General features: G+C 44.8%; 1 protein-coding gene across 1 annotated transcript in view; it reads right to left on the bottom strand.

The window, feature by feature from the left end:
* The window catches only part of SYTL1 (synaptotagmin like 1), a 103,891-nt gene that overhangs the window by 40,662 nt on the left and 38,448 nt on the right, over window positions 1-24,781 (bottom strand). The window contains exons 2-5 of the mRNA XM_040337992.1: window positions 15,167-15,374; window positions 4,252-4,400; window positions 4,077-4,176; window positions 3,695-3,740 (exon numbers count right to left, since the gene is read on the bottom strand). Coding sequence (XP_040193926.1) covers window positions 3,695-3,740; window positions 4,077-4,176; window positions 4,252-4,400; window positions 15,167-15,291 — 420 coding nt within the window. The 5' untranslated portion in view covers window positions 15,292-15,374. The remainder of the gene's footprint in view (window positions 1-3,694; window positions 3,741-4,076; window positions 4,177-4,251; window positions 4,401-15,166; window positions 15,375-24,781) is intronic.

Genomic DNA, 24,781 nt, shown 5'->3' with positions numbered 1-24,781 from the left:
TCAGGGCTGCCGGTAAATGCCGGCACATTACCAGACAAGAAACTGCCCGCCGGGACACGCCCTCTCCTCTCCTGATTGGCGGAGCGCGTCCTCTCCCCTTCTCTTCCCTGGCCAGCAGCCGCCTCTGATTGGCTGAGAGTGTTTTCTGCAGCGCTGAGCTTCTTCTGGTTCTCCGCTCCACCTGTTGCTGTCAGGAAGGAGCTGTGGATGAATGATGGCGGACGGTGTCGGGCTCTACCGGGTATTTACAGGTAATGTGTGCGGGGATAGAGGGCTGGGACTGGGGGCTAAGGACTGCCGGGGGGTCACCTGTGTCGGGGTGGTAGAGGATGCCCCACTGCTCCTCATTGTCTGCCCTCCAGCTCCAAACACGCCGACAGCGGATGGGACATACAGTGAGGCTGCAGATTTCTTCCCAGGAATCCCCTTTTCCTGTATGGAGGAAAGCCCTGATTGGTGTCACAGCAGCCCCAGCCACTCACTCCTCCCTGCAGCCCCCACCTCTTCCTTCCACAACATGGAGGGTGTCTGCATTTTATATACACACCCCCTGGTCAGTTTTTTTTATATATTTTATTGAAATATAACAACCGACATGTATGTACATAAAAAAAAAAAAAAATAGGTGCCGGATTCTTAAATATAATGTAAGTAACAATAAGGAGTTGAGACCTTCAGTTTTAAAAGTAGCCAAGCATCACACCGCCCTTCTACACCACACACAACATTGTAGAATGCACACCTGCTGTGAATGCTCTCCTAAAGTGGTAATAATGGCATTAAAAAGGCCCCCACTGCAAGCCAACGTCATAATGTTCTAGTATGCACCAGGTACTAGTACATTACGGTAGATTTATTTAGCCAAAACTCTCAGTCTGAGGGCGTGCTGTCATGGCTGCCAAGGCTTCCACCTTCACCTGGTCTTCCTTCAGGGTCCACGCACTCAGACAGTTTGAATAGAGAACATGTGCACAGGGCCGGCGCTAGGTCAGTGTGTGTGTGAGTCCTTCCACATTTTACTTATGTAGCGCCCCCCTACTTTCAGTACGGGCGCTACACTAAAATTAGTGGGGAATGGGAGGCTTAATCACTCCCATTCACGAATTATGGAAATTCAGGCTGCTGCCAATTCCAGAATCTGTCCTGTAGGTCAGTCTGCGCGCCAGGGGTGCGTTGACACCCCTGGGCGGCAGTTGGCGCTAGAGGGGTTCTGGGGGATCTACCTCCTTTCAGCTGCCAATCAGGGGGGGTTTTCCCTCGTTGGGTATGCTGGGAGGGGGGATATATCTGTGGCGGCCACTTTTGGCGGGTTGTTCTTGCGGGGCCCGAGTTCCAGGTGCGGTACCCACCTTCAGGGTACGCGCATCCATGGGCCCCGCCATCGCGTCCTGCCATGCAGAGGTCATGCATCATGCACCTTAATTAGAGAGGGACCCCAGCGGCTTGCTGGGTCCCGAACTGTTGCTGAGAGGATCCCAAGCTGGGAGCTGTGCGGTGGGAATTGGCTCAGGAGAACCTAGAACCAGAGGTTGTCCGGAAGGCCTAGACGAACCACCGGGGAATCCAGTCGCCGCACCGTATGACAGGTATGCTCAGGCTGTCAGTGGGTGACATTGATTAAACTAACTGGGAGGATTTACTCAAACTGACTTTTCTAAATCCTAAATTGTCCAGCCTGTGGCAGAGGCCTGTATCCTCCCAATGATTTTTTGCAAGTGGCGCTCCGGTTGCCAGGCCTGAGATAACTGCCTGTACGGGGGCACTTTACCCACCCTGATTGGGTGGCGACGAATTGATCTGCATCGTTGCTAAGAGCAGGCTTGCTCTCTCCTAACATCCAAAGGCCTGATACTAAAGTTCCTCTACGCTCATCAGCCTTTTTCCTGTCATGTGCCCTGTTGATGTTGGCCAGTTTGGGCCTTGGAATAAAGCTTTGAAACTGAATTTGTGTCTGGACACTTGCTCTTTATTCACACTCACAGAAGTCACCCCTAGACCAAGTCAAGAAGGTAACCTAGAAAGCCAATCCTGAATCAAACAGCGGCTCCTGCGGGGGTAGCGCTACACTTAAAACCACAAAAAATAGCTGTTAGATTTGGATTTACATAAGTGTATGCAAATCAAAAACCTTTTTTCTTAAGCCTCGTACACACGCTCAGTTTACTCGGCAAGAACCAGCAAAAAAACTGCTGGCAGAGCTTTCTTGCCGAGCGTGTGTACGAGGCTTTCAGGTTTCTCAACAAGAAAACTGCCCAGAATCTAGACGAGAGAAATAGAGAACATGTTCTCTATTTTCTCGTTGTGAGATTCTCTGCAGTTTTCCTGCCAAGATACCCGAGAGTGTGTGTATACTTACCTGGTCGCCATGGAAACCCACGCATGATCAAAATTACTTTGACGCATGCGCGGTAGCTTCCTAGGCATAGGTAGGGTGCAGAAAGATGGCGGCAACGGCATCGAATGTGACGAGCGCATGCTTGTGGTACGCAATGACGTCACCGCATTCTTGCCTTTCAAGAGAACCGCGGTTCTTTTGAAAGGAGAGTCTGTACACTCAGGCGGCAAGAGATTCTTGCCAAGAATCTCATCGGGAAAAACAACGATTCTTGCCCGTGTGTACAGGGCTTAAGTTATGGATAGAGTAGGGAAGAGGTATTACCCCTATTAGGTTTCTTTTTGCAGTCTATGTCCCGTCTAGGTGATTTTACATTGTTCTGCCCCACTTTCATGTAATTTTTTGATTTGTATTGAAATGTACTGAAGGTTGTTATGTTTTTGTAGTATGCTAGTAGCAATTTCTGGCCACTATAACTTGCTTACTAATGTGATTTTGGTATTTTCTTCTGTCGTCAGCTCCTGTTTAGTGCTAGTTAGGCCGGCCATACTTGGAGCAAATTTCTTTCCTGCAACCACAGGATCCCCCCATCAAAACAGACAGTGTTGATGCAGGAATCCCTCCTGCCGGGTCAATGTCTTCTCCGGGGGGCGGGGGAAGCCATCCCCGTCGGGAAAAGACAGTAATTATTGCTAGCGATAATCGCAGGTAAAACGATCTATCAACTTGGTACATTCAGCCTGCCCATACAGGGTTCAAATCTCGGCCGGTCCAGATAGGCCCTCCCCACTTCATACATGTTCCCCCAGTCAGTGTTAATTATTCACAGAGACAGGGCTTAGGAAAGTCATTACCTTTATACACTTCAAAAGACTGTAAGCTCTTTCATTTCATATTGTATATGGACACTGACTAAATGGTTAGTTTAATGCCCCATACACACAATCAGAATTTCCGATGGAAAAAGTCTGACAGACTTTTTCCATCGGAATTTCCGACCGTGTGTATGCCCCATCGGTGTAATTCCATTGGAAATTTCGATGAATTCCATCGGAGTTTACATAGAGAACATGTTCTCTTTTCCTCCGATGGAATTTAGTCGGAATTACGATGTGAATTTGGTCGAACAAAGGTCCGATCGTGTGTACAGGGCATAATGAGTTTGCTGGTTTCCTGTTTGAAAATAAAATATGAATTAACAGAGTTATATAAAACTTTTAGTAACGTGGGTACTTGCCTCATCTGCATTTACCAAAAATGCTGGATTTGTGGTGGATGGTTAGTAATGGGTGATGATGGGGGAATAGTCATTACACAACCATGTGCACACACACATACATAAAGTACATAATCACATACCTGTATGTCATCAGACAGTTCTTGTGCCGACAGGTCACTGGGCAGCCTGTTAAAAAAAAAAACAGGTAACATTTGTTATGGCTGAAATGCATGCCAAGAACTAAAATCATAATGGACTATAAGGCAACTATGGAGCCACAGTATAGAATTGTTACAAAGTGATATTATGATTTATTCAAGCAGCCACAACATTTGTTAAAAAAAATGTAAAGTAAAAAAAAAAAAAGTGCACTTTGTGTGTGTTCACATGCTTTGTTTTTTCACTTTGGGTATTTAGTTTTTGCCACTGGACTATGGGCTCAAGAAGAAGAAAAAATATAAGTTTACCCTGCAATTATTTCTATTTGTTCCTGACATGTTCCATTGTGTGTTAACGTTTTACCTGGTCTCAGATTTCTGTATTTCATCCTCATCAGATGTTTCACTCTCATAATTCCCATTCACTTCTGCATCATCATAACCCCAGTTGTGGTCCCATTCAGCTGTAAATAACAATTGTACCTATTAATAAATAGATCTGTAAATTGGTACATGCTCCACATAGAATTACAATCTACCTCTGGTCTTCTTCTTTCTCCTGATTGAAGCTCTCACAATATCAACACCACCAACTTGACCCCAAGGACGGGATGACCTTACATCACTGAACCAATCTCCTGAAAGACGTTTTAGAGCAGAAGGATCTGATACGCATGATCGAAGTTTGCTGTGAATCAGAGAATTTAGTTCAGTTAATATTACGCATATTTATCAGCACAAGTAGGAATAATTGTGTTTAATAAAGTTTTGACATATTTAACAGGTGGATTTTTTAATATTGGTATAAGTTCCGGTTCACACTACAGCGACTTGGGATCCAACTTGTGTCGCGTGACATGAGAAATTCCATTTAAGTGAATGAGAGCCGTCTTAATGTACACTACTGAAGTGGTGTACTGTCTGTGTCCTCTGTACAGTGTGCATCTAAAGCTATGTAAAGCTGGTGTTTCTCATATTAGAGGCAGGGATCTGCTCATATTAATACCATAGGCAGGGGATCATTCTGCAAGTACTTTCACGTGGTGTACTGTCTGTGTCCTCTGTACAGTGTGCACCTAAAGCTACGTAAAGCTGGTGTTTCTCTTATTAGAGGCAGGGATCTGCTCATATTAATACCACAGGCAGCGGATCATTCTGCAAGTACTTTCACGTGGTGTACTGTCTGTGTCCTCTGTACAGAGTGCACCTAAAGCTGGTGTTCTCATATTGGAGTCAGGGATCTGTTCATATTAATACCACAAGCAGGGGATCATTCTGCAAGTACTTTCACGTGGTGTACTGTCTGTGTCCTCTGTACAGTGTGCACCTAAAGCTACGTAAAGCTGGTTTCTCATATTAATTCCTACAGGCAGAGGTCTGCTCATATTAATACCACAGGCAGGGATCAGCAGGTATTGTCAGTATATGTGCAGCTACATCTCCCTGCAGGCCATTAGTATGTCTGGAAGGACAACAAGAGGGCAAGCAGGCTCTGCGTCTAGAGGCAACAGTGCTGGTCCTGGACACGGTGCATCCTCATCAGCACGTGGCCGTGGGACACACTCGTCCTTTTTTTCGGCAGCTGGCCTTGTTGAGCCGCAACATGTGGAACACTTGGTAGAGTGGATGACCAAGCTGTCCTTTACTCTCTCATCCAGGCTCAGGGTACTTTGTCTGGCACAGCAGCTGCCAATGCGTCCTCTTCTCTGTGCTCAATGGCATCAGTCACTCCTTCCCTAGCCCTACCATGTCCTCCTGAGGAGTCCCCTGAACTGTTTGACCACAGTGTTGGGTACATGCTGCAGGAGGATGCGCAGTGTTTTGAAGGCTCCGATGATGGTAGAGCTAGAGGAAGGCATTAACGTGAGCCCAGAGAGAGTGGGTGCCCAAGAAGGACAGCAATCTGGCAGTCATGTTCCCTCAGCTGCAGCATACTGCCAGGTTTTCTACAGTGATGAGGAGGGAGGGGATGATGAGGTCACTGACTCCATGTGGGTGCCTGATAGGAGAGAGGAGGAGGAGGAGGAGTCACATCTCCAACGAGGCAGGATGCCCTCCAGGGGCCAGCTTAAGGGCAGCACACCGACTGCATCACAACGCAGAGGTCCGCATGTGCAGGGTGCTGCTGTTTCTCAGCGTTATTCCAAAAGTTCTTTGGTGTGGGCCTTTTTTGAGACGAGTGCATCAGATCGCACCGCTGCTATTTGCAACATATGTCTCAAGCGTATCTCGCGTGGCCAAAACATCCCCCGCTTGGGCACCACATGCTTGACCAGACATATGTCGACCTGCCATGCAGTTTGTTGGCAAGCGTACCTCAAAGACCCACACCAAAGAACAAAGCGGACCTCTCCTTGCTCATCAGCTGGGATCTCCAACCCCACTATACCCTCATGCCGCGTACACACGGTCGTTTTTCGGCATGAAAAAAAACGATGTTTTTAAAAACGTCATGTGTGGGCTTCACATCGCATTTTTTAATGTTGTTTTTTTAAAATGTAGTTTTTCGGGTTGTAAAAAATGATCGTGTGGGCTAAAACGACATTTTAAACCCGCGCATGCCCAGAAGCGAGTTATGAGACGGGAGCGCTCGTTCAGGTAAAACTACCATTCATTTTTTTTATTTTTTTTAAACTTTCTTTATTGGTTTTCATTTCAACATCATTACAAAAACATTCCATCTTTCATACATATACATAAAAATAAACATACATTCCCCATCCCCATTCTGGCCGGTCTCAACATATTCTCCTTAACCATCATAAATAACCATCATAAATAAGAGATACCTCGGGGTCCTGGGTTCCTAGTCTACTCTATGGTACTGTCCTCTTATCTAGGCTAGGGTTTAAACAAAATTATTTCCCTACTAAGAGGTCAAGACCTCTGTAGTCTATGGAAAAGGCGAGGGAGGGGCCCAGGGAAAACAGGAAAAAAGGAAGAAAAGGGGGGCTGGGGAGAGAGAAAGACACAGAAAAAAATAGGAAAAGAAAGAAAAAAAAAAGGGAAAGGGGGGGAGAAGACCCCCGTGTTGAAACTAAAGTGCATGTAGCCTTTACCTAAGGGGAAATCTACTTAGTGAGATTATACATATTTAATCCCCGTGTATGTGGACTGACCCGTAGGGTCATGCCTCTTATATTCGTGTTTAAAAATTTGAATTGCCCACTCTATAAAGTGACAAAGTGCCAGTGCAATAAGTCTATCGAATGTACAGGGGGAGAGAAAAGAGAGAAACAAATAAAAAACCCCACCCGTTGTTGATTAAAGTGTAGTGTGTATTAAGCTATTTACCCTAAAAAGAAATCTAGTTAACGGGGCTAGGCATACTAACCCAGACACTCCCCCATATGTGTGGACTGGACATGACCTTTTCCAAAGCCTCTTAAAGTCCAAATCTAAATATTAGAGTGTCAAGTCTCTAAAGTGCTTTTGCAATAAGTTCTAAGAAAAGGAGAAACAAAAAGGGGGAACGAAAAGACCGTATTCCCTCCCCCACCCCCACCCCCCTAATGACCTAGAATATTGATAAAGGTTTCTGTCTTCCTAAACTCTCTCCAACCTCTCCAGGTCTCTTCATATCTTGCCCTACATTCATTTTGAATTGACAGTAATTCCTCCATATCTCCCATCTTACCCACCTCCCTGATCCATTCCCCCACCGATGGGGCATTTTCTTCCTTCCAATTCTTTGGTATTACTGCCTTTGCTCCATTCAGTAAGTAAGGGACCAGGGATATTCTATATTTTTTCCTTGGGGTCATCGTACAGTGGAACAAACAGGCCCAAGGGTCACATTTCACCTCTATCCCACTAATATTTTTTATCAGACCTAAGACCTCTTTCCAGAATATCTGTATCCGAGGACACTGCCACCAGATGTGGGCGTGAGTTCCCTCCAGCCCACATCCTCGCCAGCATAGGGGTGACGTCTCTCTGTCTATTCTGTGAAGTCTTGTGGGACAAAATACCATCTAGTCAAAAGCTTGTAGTTCATCTCTTTTATTTTAGTATCTATAGAAGAAGAGTGAACGTAGTCCAGAACCTGTCTCTTCTTGTCCTCCGGTAAGTTTTGTTTAAATTCTACTTCCCAAAAACTACCATTCATAATGGAGTAAGCACATTCATCACGCAGTAACAGACAAAAAATCGCGAATCGTCTTTTACTAACAAGGAATCAGCTAAAAGCAGCCCAAAGGCGAATAGAACTTCTTCTTCCGAGTGCCGTCGTACGTGCTGTACGATACGTCACCGCGCTTTGTTCATCATTTTTTAAAAACGATGGTGTGTGGGTAACATCGTTTTTAATGATCAAGTTGGAAAAACATCGTTTTTGGACATGCTGAAAAATTTCGTTTTTTTCATGCCAAAAACGACCGTGTGTACACTGCATCAGTCCTCTCTGAAGCCTGCACTGATAGGACTGAAGGTGTGGAATTAGGTGTGTCACAGCCAAGTACTTGCAGGCAATCTACTATCGGTACACCGATGTCAGATTGTACCAGGAAAATTTCCCTGCCCCAACTGCTGCAGCGCCGAAAGAAGTTCTCTCCCAGTCATCCACATGCCCAGCGGTTGAATGCTAGCTTAGCTAAATTGCTAGCACTTTAACTGCTGCCTTTTCAGTTGGTAGATTCTGCCCCCTTCCGTGAGTTTGAGAAATGTGCGGTACCTCAGTGGCAAGTTCCCAAACGCCACTTTTTCTCACGGAAGGCGATTCCGGCTCTCTACCGGCATGTGGAACGCACATTCAGTGCTCCCTGGAGGCTTTGTAACCCATCGACTGACCTTCATAAAAATGAATCAGGCTTGGATCACCACCAGCTACCAAGCACCTGATGCTGATGTAACTGAATAATTGCACATTGCGGGCGGTTTTAACCCTTTATCAGCCGCTAGCGGGGGGTAAAACCGCCCCGCTATCGGCCGAATAGCAACAGAATGTAATAGGAAAATGGTAGACATTGCACACAATGTAAGAGGCAAATCTAGACATTTAAAGACCAAGCCCAATACAGCACAATAGAGAAACCAGTAGCAGGGAACCCTACACTCATCTCTCTACTTTACTGTCAGGGATATAGACCAGAAAAGTAATTTGACCTGAGACCTTTGTAGGGTGAGGTGAGCCCGGTGATGGTGACAAAAGTATTTTACTATTTCCCATGAAAGGGATCTTTCTGTATACAGTACAATGCATGAGTCTCCCTGTATACAGCACACTGCATGGATCGCTTTAAAGCAGTTGTATACGCGCAACAAGTTTTTTTTTTTTTTTTTTTTTTACACCTGAAAGGCAAAAGGCATAATGAGCTAGTATGCACCACATACTAGCTCATTATGAAATACTTACCTTGGAACGAGTTGTGGAGAACTTACCTGGTCCACGCCGAGCGAGATGTCATCTTGCCTTGGCGTGTCTTCCGGGTATCGCCGCTCCAGCGCTGTGATTGGCTGGAGCGGCGATGTCGTCACTCCCGCGCATGCGCGCGGGAGACTTCATTCTGTCAAGGTCCGGCGGCTGCCGGGCCTTTAGCCGAGGATCCCCGCTGTGCATGTGCCGCTGCAATCAGCGGCGCATTGCGAGGGGAATATCTCTTAAACCGTACAGGTTTAGGAGATATTCTTTATACCTACAGGTAAGCCTTATTATAGGCTTACCTGTAGGTAAAAGTGGTAGTAAAGAGTTTACTACCACTTTAATACGGTGCAGTCATCTCTCTATATACAATGCATGACTCTCTATATACACCCCCTATAGCTAGTAGTATTCTGCATTGTTACTGTATTGCTGGGATTTGTAGTCCTCTATACCGTGGTGGAACAGTTTTCTATTTCCACCACTCGTTAAAAACACAGTGGGCCAGATTCACGTAGATGGGCGTACTTTTGGGCAGGCGTAACGTATTTGATTTACGTTACGCTGCCGCAAGTTTTTCAGGCAAGTTCCTTATTCACAAAGCACTTGCCTGTACAGTTGCGGCGGCATAGCATAAAACACTCGGCGGAATTCAAATTCGGCGGGTAGGGGGCGTGTTTCATTTAAATGAAGCGCGTCCCCGCGCTGAATGAACTGCGCATGCGCCGTCCATAAAAAATCCTGGCGTGCATTGCTCTAAATGACGTCGCAAGGACGTCATTGGTTTTGACGTGGACGTAAATGGCGTCCAGCCCCATTCACGGACGAATTACGCAAATGACGTAAAATTTCAACGCGGGAACGACTGCCATACTTAACATAGGATACGCCACCTAGGGGGCAGCTTTATCTTTACGCCGGCATAGCTCTTACGGAAACAGCGTATCTTTACTGCGACAGGCAAGCGTACGTTCGTGAATCGGCGTATCTACTAATTTTCATATTTTACGCCGAACTCAATGGAAGCGCCACCTAGCGGCCAGCGGAAATATTGCACCCTAAGATACGACGGCGCAGGCCGTCGTATCTTAGGTAGGTTTAAGTGTATCTCAGTTTGAGCATACACTTAAACATGCGACGGGCTTAGATTGCGAGTTACGTCGGTGTATCTACTGATACGCCGGCGTAACTCTTTGTGAATCTGGCCCATTTTGTGCTAAATCTCAGCATATAAACAAGGAAAAATAAAACATTCCAAATTGTGCTACACCAATAGGATATTAGGGTTTCTACCTCCCTGAACTCCATATCAAATCTTATGGTTACCACTCATCTCTCTGCACATCACTCCCAAACGTATTCTATAGTTGCCCCAGCACCATTTAAAGAAAAAATCTTACACACAGCAGGGAGCAATGATGAAAATTCAGCCACAGTGACCCCTGCGGTGGGAAAATGATTACACAACATAACTGAACCAGAACTTGCAGCAGACTTACAGAGTGTTTGTAAAGAAAGTGTATCGGGAGTCATGCAATGCAGACTTGCTGCAATTGTGCAACAAACTTGTGAAGCCTGGCAATTCTAGCAATAGCTTACCAAGTCATTTTCAAACTTGCAGCACAATTACTTACTATCTGGGGAATTACCTAAAGATAGGGACAGATGATTGCCCCTGGATGCAAGCTGTTTGGCTGCTGTCATTGCTTTGTGCAAGCTAATGCCTCGTACAAACGGCCGGATTTTCCGAGAAAAAAAGTCAGACAGGCTTTTTTTCTAGAAAAGTCCGGCCGTGTGTAGCCTCCATCGGACTTTTTTTTTCGGAAGTCCGACGGACCTTAGATAGAGAACCTGTTCTCTTTCTTTCCGTCGGACTTCACCACGAATATGATGGGTTCTTGCCACAGCTAGCATATAAATTACGTTTGACTAAGGATTAAGTGTATTAAATGTGGCAAAATGCAAAAAAAAATGTAATTCTATTTTTATTCTCCGTAAAGTGGACCTAAACCCAAAAACTAAAGATTTACTGCGCTATTGGAAAAAACTGGATTTACCCTGAAAGATTTACCTTCTGCCTGGAATTCCTCTTGAAAAATAGCAGTGTTCCTCCTGGCATGTGAGGATTCCTAGGCAACCCTTTGCCTACAGCCTCATAGCTGTAAATCTGTAGTTGGAGATCTAAGGCACTACTGCCCTGACTGCTAGTCTCAGGAAAACTGGAATTGTTGTCCTACTGTTTTGCTCATTGTTCTTCTAGCTGAAGGCTATGACGTGATGAAGCAAAGCTATGCCTCCACCTAGATGACTGCCTTAATTCACACAAAGACACAGCGTAAAACAAGGCATAATAAATCAGTAATAGGGAAAAATCAGCTGCAGGGAGACCACAGACAATACCAGTGATTAGTCATTTGCCGTGTGCCTGCTTTTTTAGGCACAGCTTCCAGAGTTCAGTTCCTCTTTAAAAAAAAGCCTACATAACAACATTTTCTAAAATAATGGAACTAAGAGGTCTGCGTTCACGTAACTTACTTTGTGTTGCCTAAGGTGACCACGTGTCCCGGATTGCCCAGGACAGTCCCGCAGTTTCCAGGTCTGTCCCAGGCACCTTCATTTAGGCTGCATTCACACCTCCGCGACAAGATACGCCGCGTACGCGGCGCATTTTGCCGCGAGTGTGTAACTTTTTTTTTAACAAAGTCTTCCCATTGCTTTGTATGGCCGAACGCCAATGCCGCCTGAAAAAAAGGGTCTGGGACTTTTTTTCAGGCGGCAGGCGTACGACGTCTGTGAGATGTGAACCATCTCATAGACAGCAATGGGAATTCTCCCCTCCAGCGGCACGAGCGTCCGGCGTCGGGCGTTTTGTCGCGGAGGTGTGAATGGGGCCTAAGGGACAATACAGTCACAGCCAACTGCCCAGGGGTCGATCTGATTCCCCCAAAAAAGGCAAGCCGAGACCCGTTTTACCTTGTTCCACCGCTGGCTCTACACTGCCTTAACTATTGCTAGGACTGCCTGCCGTCCAGCAACCAGTGATATCACGTCACCACAGTGCGAGCCTGAGAGGCCCCAGCATTCAGAGCTAAGGAGGATTTAACTTCCTCCTCCTCTGCGCCTAGTGCTTTAGCTTCACCCACTTCCTCCTCAATCTTCTAAAAGTGAAGGACTACAGGTCCCAGCATGTACCCCTCAGAGCTGAAGATGTGACACCCCCGCCCCCCCCCCCCCCAACTAGTGAAGAACTACAGGTCCCAGCATGAACCCTTGAAATCTATGGGGGTCACACTTGTAGTCCTTTAATTTTGGGGGGGTCACATCCTTAGATCTCAGGGGTTCATGCTGGGACTCGTAGCCATCGTCGACCATCAGGATATAAATGGTCATAAGCGCTCAAACTCTCTTCATGGAGCACAATCCACTAGACACACAATGTATCCGCAATCCTAAATTTTTCCACCAGCATTACATGTACACCAAAAAATAAAAATGATGCATGCCCATAGTAAAATACACTACATTACCAAAAGTATTGTGACACTTGCCTTTACATGAACATAACTTTAATGGCATCCCAGTCTTAGTCCGTAGGGTTTACTATTGAGTTGGCCCACCCTTTGCCGTTATAACAGCTTCAACTCTTCTAGGAAGGCTGTCCACAAGGTTTAGGAGTGTGTCTATGGGAGTGTTTGACCCATTTTCCAGAAGCACATTTGTGAGGTCAGGCACTGATGTTGAGGAGGCCTGGCTCGTAGTCTCTGCTCTAATTTATCCCAATGGTGTTCTATTGGGTTGAGGTCAGGACTTTGGGCAGGCCAGTCAAGTTCCTCCACCACAAACTCACTCATCCATGTATTTATGGACCTTAATTTGTGCACTGGCCAATTAATTTGGTGGAGGGGGATTATGGTGTTTTTCAGGGCCCCTTAGTTTCACTGAACGGGACTCTTGAGGTGTCAGCATACCAAGACATTTTGGACAACTTTATGCTCCCAACTTTGCGGGAACAGTTCGAGATGGCCCCTTCCTGTTCCAATATGACTGTTCACCAGTGTACAAAGCAAGGTCCATAAAGACATTAAATTTATTTTAATAAAATGCTTTTTTAGTAATAATCTATTCAAAGATAGTTTTCTATTTAAGATACATTCATAATTTAGTTTATTCAGCATGAAATGGAGCTTAGTTATGTAGCATGAGGCATTCTGCAATATTTACATTTTTGGTAAACTCATTTATTGAATCCAAGCTCTAGAAGCTGAGATAACATACAATACATTGATGCATTCACACAATTTCGCAGTAACCATGAGATAAAACAAAATTCAGGAATATTCATTTATCTCATTGTTTTGCAAATCCTATGTACTCTGCAAACTGTATGATTGAATCGCTGTTTTACTAACCTGACAGTGTATTATTCTAAATAGGAAACCTTCATTTTGTTTGCAAATATTAATGATTCTAACTACCAGCAAAAATAAGTCCTTACATTTAAAGAGCACCTATCATTTCAGATCCATCATGGCAGAGCCTGTTAGTGGGCATCCACTCACCTGCTGCCACCACGTCCCTCACCTTGTTGTGTCACTGCCCCATCACCAGCCGTCCCATTAAAGTGAATGGGGCTGTTGAGTCAACAGCGGGTCAGAGAAGGAGCCGCTACGGGACAGAGATGACAGTTGCTTAAAAATTATGATTTAAATCAAGCCTTTTTACTAGTGTTTAAAATCATGATTTAAATCTTGATTTAAATCGACTTGATTTAAATCAAATCCACCCTGGTTACTGTACATAGGAACCCAAATGCATGCGGTGTGTACACCTAGAAATTATGATTGCGTTGCACATGTTACATATCACCATGAACATCATGAAAGCAGCTATTTTAGGGCCATCATTTGTGGCTAACTCTAAATCTGCAAAGGTTTTTAAAGCGTCACCTAGGGACAATTTTGGGTACCAAAGTTTGATCCTATTTTACAGGTCTGCATAATTTTAAGGTTTGACATGTTCGATATCTTTTTACTGGTCCCAATTGTGTTTGTGTGCAGTGAAATTAATGTCCAGGGCCGGTCCGCCCTATAGGCTCACTATGTAAGCCGCTTAGGGCCCCGCAAAGCTGCCGAGGGCCCCCCAAATTACTAGAGGCCCCGCCTGGTGAGAAGTCATTTTCGGCCCATCACCTAAGCTTGCTGGCTGCATGGGAGAAGAGGTAAGAAGTCAGCACCCCACGCTTCTCACTTTAATGTAAGATGTCATTTCCAACAGCAGAACACCCCCTCCCCCTGAACTTTAATCTTTAATGTGACATGTCACTGTCGGCAGCTCCCCCATTCCCCCCCCCCCCCGCTTAGGGCCCCAGGGAGGTCAGAATCGACATTGTTAACGTCAGTGTATTTTTACTGAAAATTTGCAATAAACATGTGCTGTCACCATTTTATTCTCCATGGTCTTTGCTTTCCGAAAATATATACTGTTTGGGAGGTTTAACTAATCTTTAGGCTTACAGAAGAAGATCAGCCTGAGCTTGTTTGGCTGTAATCCTATGGATCACAGGAGTGTAATTTGGTTTGCACTTCTGTGACCTGTTTTCAGCAGAGAGCGATCTGAAGTCTGCTCTCTGCTGACATCATAGAAATCAGTCCAGGCAACGCGTCATCCAGACCATGCAGTCTGGATCTGCCAGGTCCTGCAAGCCGCTGAGAGACTGAGCCGGCCGCCCCCGCCCCTTCCACAGTTCAGCACTCCAGTGAGCGAAGAGGGAGAAGAGCACAGAGTCTACAGATCTCTGCTCGGGAAACTGTCAGAACTGAGCAATCGTCGATCTTCGATCGCCCGGGTTCTCAGTGCAGAGGCGCCGGGGGACAGATGTAGCATCCACCGAGGTAAGTATGATTAAAACATTTTTTTAATTAAACCCGTACGTTTTTTTTTTTTTTAATGTGTATGTTATAACATGTGCGCAAAAAAGTTAAAAATGGCTGTGGAAGCAAATCGGTTAATCTGCCCCATTATACTATATACCTTTTTGTTAACATTCAACTATAAAATTTGCCTTTCCATTTTGCTTCATCATAAACATAACGTACCGTACACGTTGCTCATCCTTTTCCTTAAGTTGTGTGTCTCGCTCAAGAACCTGTGTGATCGTTTTTTGCTCCTCCCCCGTCAAGAAACTGAGATCCAGAAAGTCCCCATTTTCTCCCACTTCCATCCTTTGAGCACATTGGTCCACGCCCTTTAAGGCGCACAGTTCAGCTACAGCAGCCAAGGATTAGGTAGGAGATATTCAATTACCTGTCAGACAGAGCAGCACACAATACAATAATTAAAACATCTCAAATAAAAAGTAAAAAAAAAAGGAATTGAAGCATGATCTGATTATTGATCATTGCCAATTAAACGTCTATTAGTCATCTGATCTTAAAACATCAATAAACTGATCATTAATAATCATAATTTGCTATATATTTACTAACTAGTTTACTCCAGAGGCACAAAAAAAGCATGATGTTGTATATGAAAAAGTACGATGCTGTATATGGGCTGTATGCACAGCTGAACTAATCATACGGTATACAAAGAATTTAGGTACATTTGGACAATATTCATAATATATACTTCAAAACAAAAACGTGTATTTACCACAAAAGCCATCGGTACGTCACATCATATAAGTAAAACAACATTAAACATGCAAAGTAGCATAACACACAAACAATTAACAAGTGACATTAAATACATATACACGCTTTACTGGGGAGGTATAGTGGTGGCTCCTGGTGGTTTATGTACAGGATGTATTTATAAGACAAAGACCACAAGCACTGAATAAGGAAGTGATGAATGGCAGATAATTAGCAAAATGAAAAATACCGGTAGCTCATTTGCAGAATCTGGACTTGATAATGTGCCCAAAAATGTTAAACATTTAAAAAAACAGAAGCATGAAAAAATAAAAAATAAAACTTTTTTTTTAATTAAAAAAAATTAATAATTAAAGACACACAAAACTATTTTTCAGACAAAAGTTCAAAGCTACAACACAAAAAACGTGGGCTAGATTCACGTAGCCCGCCGTAAGTTTGTGCGGGTGTAGCGTATGTTATTTACGCTACGCCGCCGCAACTTAGACGGGCAAGTGTAGTATTCACAAAGCACTTGCTCCGTAAGTTGCGGCGGCGTAGCGTAAATCAGCCGGCGTAAGCGCGCCAAATTCAAATTTGCAAGAGGTGGGCGTGTTTTATGTAAATAAAACATGACCCCACGTAAATGGCGTCTTTAACGAACGGCGCATGCGCCGTTCGTGAAAGAATGCCAGTGCGCATGCTCGAAATTACGGCGCAAATTGTCAATGCTTTAGACGTGGACGTAATTTACGCAAAGCCCTATTCGCGAACGACTTACGCAAACGACGTAAACGACGCAAAATTTGACGCTGGCCCGACGTCCATACTTAACATTGGTTGCTCCTCATATAGCAGGAGCAACGTTACGCCGGAAAAAGCCTTACGCAAACGACGTAAAAAATTCCGCCGGGCGCACGTACGTTTCTGAATCGGCGTATCCAGCTCATTTGCATATTCTATGCTGAAATCGACAGAAGCGCCACCTAGCGGCCAGCGTAAATATGCAACTAAGATACGAAGGCGTAAGAGACTTACGCCAGTCGGATCTTAGGCAAATTTCGGCGTATCTTGCTTTCTGAATACAGAAATTCGTAAATTCTCTCTGAATCTAGCCCCATGATTTCAAAAGGATCTGGGGAGAGGGTGGGAGCTGCTGCCTATACAGTACAGAAGCATCAAAAATGTTTTATAAAAATAAATAAATAAATGAAAACACACAAAAAAAAAAATTCAAACAAAAGTTCAAAGCTACAGCACAAAAACCAAGGTATGTTTTCAAAAGGACTTTCAATCGACAGTATGCATGGCTGGCTTAAGTTGCCCGCACTTACTTACAATAGTCTACCCTTCTGTCATGGCTTTATCTTATGCTGACCATATGCTATATAATCTGAATTGTACAGTCTCTTTTAGATACACACATTGAATGGATTGTTTAGGTATTTCCCTCATATTATAAAGTTTTGGTAAATTTAAAGGAGCTGACAGAGCTTGTACAATAACATTGTATTGTTTATTCTGGCAGAGGTAGGCAAAGCACCAACAAGTTGCCCATTTCCCACACATTGCTTTAGACCCATCACTATGAAGCCCCACGCGTAGGGTGACCACATTTCCAACCTACCATTCAGGGACACCCCCCTTCCCAAAAATCAGCTTGTGCTGTAACGAATCACAGCACAGTGATTGGACACAAGAGGGGGGGGATTTATGATTTCTCCAATCACAAGCAGGGGCAGGGACTGGCTCCTCCAGGCATTCCCAGCCAGGTCAAGTACTGTCAGTGAGTAAAGCAGTGATGTGGCAGCCTTTTTTGGGGGCATTAGTTTGGCTTGGGGGGTGGCTGTGTCAGTTTCATTCCGGGACACTGTATTGTCATGGAATGAAGGTGCCCGGGGCAGACCTGCAAAATGCGGGACTGTCCCGGGCAATCCGGGACACGTGGTCACCCCACCCACGCATCAATAAGAAAGCCCAACTTGGCTCTTCTATTTGAATCTATGGCGCATGTAGTCACACTTGTGCAACTGACAAGCTAAAGCTTTGGCTTCAGTACCCTCTGAGTCACGGCCTGAAATAAGTAAAAGATAATTGTTTCTGGATTTTTTTATGATTTTTGTTTGATGCATGCGTGTTTGAGGTTTGTGACTTAGACCCCTTTTACACTGAGCCGCCCATAGCATCAGTGGTAAAACGCTGCTATTTTTACCACCGATGCTATGGGCGGATTTGCGGCCGCTAGCGGGGCGCATTTAACCCCCGCTAGTGGCTGAGAAAGGGTTAAAACCGCATGCAATGCGCTGCCATTTCGATGAGCAGCAGCGGTGGAGGAGCGGTTATACACACCGCTTCTTCCCCGCTCCAAAGATGCAGCTAGCACAACTTTTTTTACCGTCCTGCTAGCACAAGGGCGTTCACACTGGAGACAATGGAGCAGCTTTTTTTTTTTTTTTTTGTAAAACAGGGACAAGGCCGCGCGGGCCGACAAGCATAAAACACAGTAATACACACAGTGCACGCAGTGCATAGAATCACACATCAACAGAACACATCACATTAGAAACATTGCTACCTTCCCCTCTGGAGCCCCCCACGGGCCGCCAGAGCCAAAACGGGCCCGCGTCCCCGGGGTGCGCCCGAAGGCTGCCACGCGCCGACAGCCCGCGGCGGCCCCCAGGGAAGGGGAGGAGAAGCTCCCCAGCCTGTGGTAAACATTATAACAACATGCCCGGACCCCACCGTTTTCTTTTTAATGGAGCAGCTTTTTAAGGGCAGATTGCTGGCGCTATTTTTAACGCTATAGCGCCTGCAATGCGCTCTCAGTGTGAAAGGGGTCTAAAAGCTAGGTTTAGTCTGGGAATCATTCTTATAGGGCTCGTTCACACCAGACATCAATGCTGATTTCATGGCCACTGTTGTTAGATGCTGGAACAGCAACATAGTGTCGATCACCTTGTTTTTCTTTTGTCTGAACTTTATTGAAATACCAAAGTGGCATTTCGTAAAGTTCTATTCATATAGTGTAACTGTAATGTGGAAGTTTGCATTGCAACCCCTTGCACTGAAAAAAAGTACTGTATACAGCACCCTTTTACCTTTTCCTGCACTGGCATAGCTCCCAACTGATTTCTAGGGACTGTCTCTGATTTGGAGAAAAGTCTCTCTGTCCCTCATTCCTCCTCATTTGTCCCTCATTTTGGTCTGACCTATATAGATGTATATAAAATGCACTTTTTATCTATCAAAAAGTGTTTTTCAGTGGTAAACCTTTCATCTGATTTCTAAATTGCCGCATTTGTACATTTCAAATGGCAATATAAAGGAATAGTAATGATAAAAAAAAGCACTTGTGGGTTTAACCAATCTTGTTTTTGTACACTTCTCCTTTAAGGGGGCATGGCAAGGGGTGTGTCCTATACCTGCATACTTTTGCTGATAGATGTCCCTCATTCCCATCTCAAAAAGATGGAAGGTATGTGCACTGGAGCTGCACAAGGCAAGGCTGCCAAGTGCAGTTGCAGCTCCCCTGGTATGAACAAGCCCTAAGAGTGTAACTAAACCTATTGATTGAAGAGTTTCAAAAACAGGTACATTCCCAGCATGCCATGAATGCTAACTGTCACATTTAATTGTGCTCTGAACCAAACTTTTAAACCATGGCTGGTTTCATAACTGATCACATGTGCAGCACCATGGCAGTGGCAAATCAAACAGAGGCTAAAGCCTAGTATACACTGGCCGAATGTCGGGTGGCATTGGCTGGTTCAATAGAAACCAGCTGACATTCGGCCTGTGCAGCTGGTCATGACCGAAAAAGGTCTGCTAATCGGCTCCCGTTCAGTCATTGGCTGAGAACGCTGACCGGAGTGTTCTGGTGATGGTGTCAGAACATAATAGAGCGGCAGGGGAGATCGCTGTGCTAACATTGGATTGTTAGTACAGCGGCTTTGACCTGAGCTGTCAGGGTTTTTTCGTTCAGCCCGCTAGGTTGAACGAAAAAAAAAATATTAGCGTGTACCAAGCTTAAGTTGGCAGCTTCCTTGGCTGAAAGAAATAAGAGGATTTAGTTACCCTTTAATGAGGGGTCCAGCATTGACAGCTGACATATTTTGTACACTCTACCTTATAAATTTAGATAATCGGTAGACAGTTCTTTCTTCGTGGTCCAAGTTTTTCGCTATAGATTTTACATTTCACTCATTTATATTTAATACATATCAACTCCCACGGTATTGAGGAACCATCCAGTAAACTGTCTACGCCCCCCTCCTAAAAAAATACCACCAGTCGCCACTGATCGTGGTCCTTATACTGAAAAGATTGCCGACTGCTCTAATGCAATGGTTTGCATGCATAGACTGCTATTTATGTGGCCATTAACACTGTCAGACTGTTAATGATAGATACATTACAGGCACAGCCTTTATTCTACAGCATTTTCTGTAACTCTATTCTATCTTTACAGTTTCCACCTAAAAAGAAAACAGTAACTTGGAGAAACAAAGGAGTAAAATGGTGACATTCGCAACCTTTACACCGCACTGTAACACAAAGACATGAAAAGCGTTATCTCACAGACAGATTTTGTTACAGGCAAATAAAGCTGGCAGACTTCCTCTTTGTAAGAGTACACCCCCTGCATTGCTCACATAGCAACGCTGTTTCATCTATTATTCCTAGGTCATTTGTAGATGCTTTGACATTTGTCTTTATTAAAGAAGCCACACCTCAAGTATTCTGATATCGTTTTCACAGAAAGTTTATTTTTAGGAGGCCATGATATGGTGCATATCACATAGGACAGGGTGTAGGACAGCACAGCATTATATCCATATGTTACCTGTTCAGTTTTCCACTGACTCTGGGCCTGCTCACATTTACCTGGTCCATTGCATGTTAACAATAAGGCTGGCCACACATGAATCAGTTATTTTTCAATCAGCCAGTGTGCCGATAGAAAATGGATTGTCAAACAATTGGAATGAGGGGCTGGACACTGCTCTGGGGAACATGTACCAAACGAAAAAAACTAAAACAATTCAGCAGTGATTTTAAGCTTGCAAAAGCCCATTAAATACCATGCCTGGAGGATGCTCTTAACCTGCCTGTGAAGTGATGCATCTGTGCGATGTATACAAACTTCTACAGTAGTGGTTTCCAAACTGCGCCCCGGGGGCCAGGTGCGGCCCATTGCATGCTTTTATCCGGCCCTTGGGACACTTTTCCTGCCACTGATGCAATACACTATTCCTCCCACTGACACCAACAAATTGGCATAATTCCTGTTACTAACATCAATAATGGGGCACTATTTCTTTCTTTGACACCAATGATGGGGCACTATTTCTCCCACTGAAACCAACAATAGGGGCACTAGTCTGGCCCCCCTAAAGTCTGAAGGACAGTAAACACCCCCCCCCCCCCCGGTTCGTTTCGCAGCAGAACATGCGAACAGGCAAAAAATGTGTTCGAACACGCAAACACCGTTAAAGTCTATGGGACACGAACGTTAAAAATCAAAAGTGCTAATTTATAAATGTTAAAGTTTAATATGCAAGTTATTGTCATAAAAAGTGTTTGGGGACCTTTGTCCTGCCCTAGGGGACGTATCAATGCAAAAAAAGTTTTAAAAACTAAAGTTTTTTTGGGAGCAGTGATTTTAATAATGCTTAAGGTGAAACAATAAAAGTGAAATATTCCTTTAAATTTCATACCTGGGGGAATGTCTATAGTATGTCTGTAAAGTGGCAAATTTTTCTTATGTTTAGAACAGTCCCTGCACAAAATTACATTTCTAAAGGAAAAAAAGTCATCTAAAACTACTCACGGCTATAATTGATTGATTGATTGATTTTTGAGCTTAATTAGGCGCCAAATGCCCACTGTGAAGTGAGCGTCTAAGCGCCGCTGGTGAGATGTAACTTTGAATCAATCCGTGGTGAAGAAGAGAGAGAAAAGAGAAGAGAGGGCGGAGAAAGGAAAGGGTATCCAGCCCTTAGGGGAGCAAGAGGAAAGAGCCGTGAAGTGTATGAGAAAAAATATAAAAGAAAAAAGGAACAGTGGGGATACTAGAGGAGGGGTAGAAGACATCATAGTAATTAGAGAGGCAAGTGGCCCATTCAATGAGGGGGCGGACTGTAAGAGGGAAAAGAATATAAATTTATCCATAGGCCTGGATGAACAGTTCCGTCTTTAGTTTGTTTCTGAAGAGGAGCAGGTTAGGTGTCATCTTAAGTTCCAAGGAGAGGGCATTCCACAGCATGGCACCCCTACTCTGGAGTCGTTTGCCTCCCATGGAAGAAAGTTTAGATGGAATGACTATGGCTAAATGTTGGGTCTTGGATCTTAATGGGCGCGAGGGTTCATAGTGCACCGCCAAGCTGTGTAAGTACTTGGGACCCTGTCCCCAGTATGCACGGAAGAAGATACAGAGCATTTTAAAGATCACTCTCTGCTCGATAGGGAGCCAATGAAGTGATCTCCTGGCCAGGCAATAAATTGTCGGGGCCCGGCAATACAGATAAAAGTCATTGAAAAAAAACAGAATGTGCCCCCCCCAGTCCACTACCAGGCCCTTTGGGTCTGGTATGAATATTAAGGGGAACTCCGAACCAAAATTTAAAAAAATAAATGCGTGGGGGTCCCCCCAAATTCGATATAAGGCCCTTCAGGTCTGGTATGGATATTAAGGGGAACCCTGTGCCAATTTTTTTTAAATGGCATAGGGGTCCCTCTCAAAATCCATACAAGACCCTACAGGTCTGGTATGGATTTTAAGGGGAACCCCGCACCAAAATTAAAAGAAAAATGGCGTGGTGTTCCCCCAAAAATCCATACCAGACCCTTATCTGAGCATGCAACCTGGCAGGCCGCAGGAAAAGAGGGGGGCGGGAGAGCACACCCCCTTCTGAACCTTACCAGGCCACATGCCCTCAACATGGGGAGGATGTCCCCATGTTGATGGGGGCAAGGGCCTCATCCGCACAACCCTTGCCCGGTGGCTGTGGGGGTCTGCCTGCTATATATCAGAATCTGGAAGCCCCCAGATCCCGGCCCCCCCATGTGAATTGGTAACGGGGACATTGTACCCCTACCATTTCACTCAAAAAAGTTACAAAAATGTTAAAAAAAACACAGAAACAGCTTGGGACTAGTCCTTTAATAATAAAAAAAAATTCCAGTGATGTTATCCTCCCACGACCAGGCGATACACGCCACCATGATCGATTCTGCCTCCATGGGAGACGCCCGCCGAATGACGCGAGACCCGCCATGACAGCTCTTAAATAGCCAAGGGTGGGGTCACCCGTGACATGCGCGGGTGACCCCGCCCCATCTGACGCAATGGGGAAACGCTGCAGGGTTACCCAGTGACAGTGGTTTGCCAGGTTGCGTGCTCAGATAAGGGTCTGGTATGGATTTTTAAGGGGGAACTCCAAGCCATTTTTTTTTTTATTTTGACGCGGGGTCCCCTTAAAATCCATACCAGACCTAAAGAGTCTGGTATGGATTTTGAGGGGGACCCCTACGGCATGTTTTTTAAAATTGGTGCAGGGTTCCCCTTAATATCCATACCAGACCTGAGGGGCCTGGTATGGAATTTGGGGGGACCCACACACATTTTTTTTAAATTTTGGTTCGGGGTTCCCCTTAATATTCATACCAAACACAAAGGGCCTGGTAATGGACTGGGGGGGAACCCATGCTGTTTTTTTCAATGACTTGTATCTGTATAATTCATTATAGCCACAAGTCGTTTTAAATGACTTTTTTTCCTTTAGAAATTTCATTTTTTTGCAGGGACTGTTCTAAACACAGAAAAAATGCGCCACTTTACAGGCATACTATAGACACCCCCCAGGTATGAAATTTAAAGGAATGTTTCACTTTTATTGTTTCACTTTAAGCATTGTTAAAATCACTGCTCCCGAAACAACTGCAGTTTTTAAAACTTTTTTCGAACTTAAATTCGACTCGAACATCAGGCTCATCCCTAGTAAGCAACAGTGGTGGCTGGTGCTTAATATACTGGGAGGGGGGTGGCAAACTAACACCAATGTCCTAAGACTCTCTGGCCATTCGGGTCACAAGCTCCTGATTGGCCAGGCTCATGATTGTCACAAAAGTGGGTGGGCTCGGGGCGCAGTGCTCTGTTCCCCCGAGCCCACTCCTTTTTTTAAGCCAATTAGAGCCTCCAGCTTTATTCATGTGCTTTAAAAAAAATCCTATTGAAATCAATGCGTCCGGAGCCCAGCATGTACATTAGGGGGCCTGAATGAGCGGCTGCCACTGGTAAGCAGGTTGTCATGAATGAAAGCTATTTATGACAGTTTTGTTTACACGTTGTCGTGAAATGACTCTGATTGGTCACTGTGATAACATGATACCTAGGCAACTCACGGTGGTCAGGTACCAAGCACTGGTCACAGGATCTCGCTGTTGTGAATGCCAGGGAGACGTCCCTTGAAGCCCTCCTGGAACTGGAGAACCATCGGATGGCTATATTTTGACAATATCTGGCATTTGCAAAGACACACTGAGATTCTATGTTCACCTGCACTTTACAATACATATTTTTCATGTAATAGCTGATTTACCTGCCCTAGGATTCGAATTTCTGTTCATTCAGTCCTCATATTTACACAGCTCTGCCACACAACAGAATCCTACCTGGTGGGGAAAAGGGACAGATTTTTTTCTGCTGCAGCTTCACTTACAAGCCTCTTTCTCATCCTCACCCTGTGACTGGACAGTGAAAAGAGAAGCAGCACACTGAGGAACTTATCTCTCTGTCACTCTTTACACCTATAAGCATGCTCTGTGCACTTTAACACAACTGATGGGCTACTATATAACTTCCTACTATGTAACTTGTGCTGCTGTTTCTTCCTCCCCCTATCTGAGCTCTACTGTACAGGAGACTGCAAGAGGCTGATAAAAAGTCAAAGACAGGCATTAAAGAGGAAGTAAACCCTGATGGGTTGTACTTCCTCTTTGTTTCCCTGCAAAGGTAAAGCATAATGGGCTACTATGCATCGCATAGTAGCCCATTATGTGTCACTTACCTGAAACCGA

Source organism: Rana temporaria, chromosome 2, assembly GCF_905171775.1.
Source record: "Rana temporaria chromosome 2, aRanTem1.1, whole genome shotgun sequence".
Classification (NCBI taxonomy): Eukaryota; Metazoa; Chordata; class Amphibia; order Anura; family Ranidae; genus Rana; species Rana temporaria.
The sequence above is the reverse complement of the archived record's forward strand: the minus strand, read 5'-3'. Positions and strand labels throughout refer to the sequence as shown.